General features: G+C 32.1%; 1 protein-coding gene across 1 annotated transcript; it reads left to right on the forward strand.

Annotated features, from left to right (window-relative positions):
- The first annotated feature begins 967 nt into the window (after positions 1-967).
- On the forward strand, positions 968-2,453 carry LOC150075626 (uncharacterized). Its single transcript, XM_090388597.1, has one exon. The coding sequence runs from the start codon at positions 1,035-1,037 to the stop codon at positions 2,451-2,453; it is 1,419 nt and encodes a 472-aa protein (XP_090244723.1). The 5' UTR covers positions 968-1,034.
- The last annotated feature ends 2,643 nt before the right edge of the window (positions 2,454-5,096 follow it).

The raw sequence follows: 5,096 nt of genomic DNA on the forward strand, positions 1-5,096 counted from the left end.
TCACCTTGCAGTACATAGACCCAATACCCATATGAACTTGATATGATCTCGAGAACTGGCTGGTTGCTTTCAGAGAACAGTTACATTTTATTTTTGATTGTATAATTGAATTTCCCATATCCAAAATCATTTACAAACTTGATGAGAGGAACATCTCCAACTTTTTTTTGTTTTAGTGTTTGGAAAATCCCATTATTAGTTGCAAAAAATAATTTTTATAAATGTAGGTGTAACATTTAGTCCTCTCCAAATCAGATTTAGTTTTATAAACTGTAATGTTTCTTGTTTTTTTCTATAAATGACCTATTTATTAATTTGATTTCTTTTCTTACGGGGCTATACGAAGAATAGTGTTTACTAAACTAATGACTACGTGAATTATCACAACAGTAGAGATTGTCAATGCAGGGATAGGGTATAAACCTAGTCTGATTATTAGTTATCGTCTTTGATTTTGGTATGATGAGTATGATTTATCACATCATACTTATTGTATCCAGAATGTGTGTAAAATGTTTTTAGCGTACCAGAAATTTTTGAAATTCTTTGAGCAGTGAGACAGACTATTTTTGTCTCATTTGTTTATTTTTTATTTAGTATGGCATTAGCAATTTAACATTTTGTATGTTTACTGTGTATGTAATTATTTATTAACTCATTATTTTTATTATTGTTTTTCAGAACAAACAAGGAAATTAAATTATTATTAGAGTCAGCAGTCACAAAAGACATTGTAGTTACTAGAATAGTTCCATTCTGACGATATACTGTAAACTGTTTACTCCTAGAAACAAAGACCTCCACTTGCACATAGGGTTATCTCTTTGCATTGTACTTCAAGATTAGAGAGAAAAATTGTGCCAATTTGTGATAGTTGTTTTTATATCCGAGGGATTTCAATTGTTAATTTTTAAAAAATTAGAAGAAAATTATGTCATGAGAAATATGTCACAGCATTTCTAATGGAAGTGCTCAAAAAAGAGGAGTTATATTCATGAAATTATAATCAGGGAAAAAGGCTTCCTTGATAAAACATGAGATATATATTTTCACTACCAGGTGAACTGAAAACAGATTTATCACATCATACTCAGGATAAACACTTTTCATCAGAAATATGTGTTAAAGCAACATCAGATAGGCAGGAGATACATTCATTGGACCATGGTCAGGATAAAACGTTTGTATGTGAAACATGTGGCAAGGGATTTTCACTGCCATATAGATTGAAAAGACATTTATTAGTTCATACTCAGGAGAAACTATTCTGTTGTGATAAGTGTGGCAGGAAATTTTCAGAGTTAAGCAGTTTGAAAAGACATTTATTAACACATAATCAGAAGAAACCATTCTTTAATGAAACATGTGGCAAAGAATTTTCAGAGTCAGGCCATTTGAATGGCAATTTATTAGGGGAAAACTTTCAGAGGGAAACATTCTCTTGTGAAATCTGTGGAAAGGAATTTTTACAGTCATATCAACTGAAAAATCATCTATCAGTGCATAATCATATTAAACCTTTCTCTTGTGAAACATGCGGCAAGGAATATTCATCATCAAAGAATTTAAAAAGACATTTATTGGTTCATGCTGTTGAGAAAGCATTTCTTTGCGAAACATGTGGCAAGACCTTCACAAGATCGGAGTATCTGAAAGCACATCTATTCCTTCATACCCAGCAAAAACCCTTTTCCTGCGAAGTGTGCGGTAAGGGATTTTCACAGTTTTCTAATATGAAAACCCATTTATTAGTTCATACCAGGGAGAAACCCTTCTTTTGTGAAAAATGTGGAAAGTCATTCTCAACATCAAGTTATCTCAAAACACATTTGTACCTTCATACTCAGAAGAAACCTTATGCTTGTGAAACATGTGGCAAGTCATTTTCGCTATTAAGTACACTGAAAATGCATGTGTTCGTTCATACTCGAGAAAAGTGTTACTCTTGTGAAACATGTGGGAAGGCATTTCCACGGAGAAATTCATTGAGGGCCCACTTAGCACTTCATGTTCAAGATAAACCATTCTGTTGTGAAACATGTGGGAAAATGTTCTCAACATCTTCCAGGCTGAAAACACATTTACAAATCCATACTGACTTACTTCATCCCAAGGAGAAATGCTTCCGTTGTGAAATATGTGGAAAAGCATATACAACATCAAGTTATTTGAAAATTCATCAATTAGTTCATGATCAGGTGAAGCACAACTGTTGTGAGATATGTGGCAAGTCATTTTCAACGTCAACATGTCTGAAAATCCATTCGCTACTCCATAATGAAGAGAAAACATTTCGTTGTGAAACGTGTGGAAAAGCATTTAAAACAGCTAATTATCTGAGGAAGCATTTGTTACGTCATACCGAAGAGAAAGTATTTCGTTGTGAAACATGTGGAAAAACGTTTAAAATAGCTAATTATCTGAGGAAACATTCATTGCGTCATGCTCAGTAGACTGTATTGTGAAATGTGGTAAAGTTATTTTCACTGCTGAATAGACAAGTCACATCAGTTCATACTTATAAGAAACTTCTGTCTTATGTAGTAAATTGCTTTCACACTTGTGGCCTGAAGAAATATTTATTAGCTCATACACAAAAGTAATCACGTTTTTAAAGCACGATGCAACATATTTTCATAATCAGGTTACCTAAAAAAATTGTTTTAAAATCTATAAAATTGAAGAATGGTTAACTCAGGAAATACAGATACTTTTTTTTTTTTTTATTTTACGCTGTACTACATTATTTAATTAGTTTTGAACAGATTTTTTTCAAAGCTTTCCTTTTTTTTTGTATTTTTTTAGATTTTGAGATTTTTTTTTTTTTTTAACTGGTTGGTTCTTCACAGTTAAAAGTTGTACGTAGACAACTTTTCATAATTTCTGATGGCCAGATCATCAGTTGTAAGACTCATTAGGATATAGTGTAAATAGCTTATCCTTTTTGTAGGCATTCATAAGATTGTGAAGCCAGGTGTCTCAATTATAATTATATATATGTGTCACCATTTAAATATTTGTCTTCTATATTAACACAATTCTCATGGCCCCCTGAAAATTGGAATTCTGCAGGTGAAAGTAGAATGAAGCAAGTAGAGACCAAGGTATTCAATTTAAAAAAAAAAAAAAAAAAATCGTTTATGGAGACAATACACCATTTATAAATATAACATACATATTTAACATACAGAATATCCAAAATTCAGACATTTTTAAGATTCATTTTTTTGAGAAACATTCATTTCACTTTGGTGCAGGAAATTTGTTCTCTGAATAACAAAAATGGATGAATAATGGACAGATTCCATTATATTAAAGTTAAATATTTAATTTAAAGCTTCTGAAATTTTTGTTGATAGCTTTGTGTCTATGCTTCTGTAGATCTTTAATATAACCAGATAGGCTCTTGGTTAATACTTTAGTTAATTCCCAAAATAGGCAATCACAAGACAACATGAGAAGGCCCAAAGCTGTAAGCTATTGTGTTCTACTTAAGGTCAAAACTAAGTTTTTGCCAGTTCTCCAGAGAATGCCTCCGATTATCAAAAAGAAAAGCTCTGTTTAGAGTATGTTCCTGAGAAATAGCAGCAGTGAGCCAATAAACAAAGACAACATGTAAATCAAGCATCTCAAATTTAATCCATTTCATAGTTAACACAACATTAAAAAAAAAATTAATTACTGATATATATATATATATATATATATATATATATATATATATATATATATATATATATATATATATATGACTGAGTGTTTATATGTATGTATATATGCAGTTATGAATATGCCAATGAATAATCATATATTCCTAAACATATACAAGCACACACAAGATGCCAAGCTTATTGTCAACCTTATTAGGAGGAGTGTATTATAGGTCTAATGACTAATGGGTACAGTGAACAACTGTACAGAGAAATGGGCTGGACTAGTAAATCAAATTCCCCTTATAATAGGGGAATTTAACTTTCTAGATATTGACTGGAACTTTTGGATTGGTAACCCACAGACTTGAAACTTTTGTGGATTTATTGGATGATTGTTTTCTACAGCAGCATGTTAGAAAGGCAATAACAGGGAGTAATACTCCTGATCTGATTATCAGCAGTAAGAAACTGCACATGCAAACCCAGGGTCCTGAGCTGGATATCATCATTCTTCTCTTTCTTGGTGATACCTTTCTCTCTCTCTCTCTCTCTCTCTCTCTCTCTCTCTCACACACACACACTCACACACACAGACACAGTGGGGTAACTCGGGAATTTTTTTTTTTTTGGCTGGTGCAACATAAGCCTCAGGCTTCCTTGTACCATATGGCTAATACTAATAATAATAATAATAATAATAAAAGAATGGCGGAGGTAAAGAATGCCAACAAGAGAACCACAGCAAACTACAGGAAACTTACTGGATAAACTGGTTTGCTGCTACCTCAGATTGGTGCATGAACACAACAGATGATAACATCATAGAGTTAAGTGATGTTATAATATGTATATATATAAAAGATCTTTCTTTCTTTTCCTATTATTTCATAACCTTACATTAAGGTCGTGTTATGAAATATAACAAAAAATAAACCTTTCCTTTTTAACTAAACTAACCTTTAAGGTTAGGTTAGGAAACCTTTAAAATTAGTTTATGACCTAACCTCTAAGATTCGGTTGGAAAACCTAACCTTAAAATACAAAGAAATCAGTAATATGGTTTTTTTAATAGTGAAACCACTCGTGAACTCCAATAATCTGCTTTTAATAATGATTAAAAACTAATCATTACATTGTCTGTCATGCTTATGTGTCAATCAATATATCGTTCTTGACTTCTACTGCCTCTATCGATAACACATTGTCTGTTTACTGAGGATGCAGGGGAAAACTGCAGTAGTGGCAAAAAAGTTTGTCCAGTAAGTTTCCCATAGTTTGCTATGGTTCTTGTGTTGGCTTTCTTTACCTTAGCCAAAAGAACAACTAGGTAGCAGTGATCACAATGTATTGATTTAGGAGTTACTTAAAGATGTAACTACCATCAAGGATAAAGGGAAGGGTTTTTTCTTTTGTAATGGTGACTACAGTGGTCTCAGATAGTTT

This window comes from Mastigoproctus giganteus, chromosome 14 (assembly GCF_048544385.1).
Source record: "Mastigoproctus giganteus isolate SK-2022 chromosome 14, ASM4854438v1, whole genome shotgun sequence".
In the NCBI taxonomy this organism is placed as follows: domain Eukaryota; kingdom Metazoa; phylum Arthropoda; class Arachnida; order Uropygi; family Thelyphonidae; genus Mastigoproctus; species Mastigoproctus giganteus.

Coding starts and splice junctions, on each gene's coding strand:
- LOC150075626 (XM_090388597.1), top strand. CDS start 1,035: ATGAGATATATATTTTCACTACCAGGTGAACTGAAAACAGATTTATCA.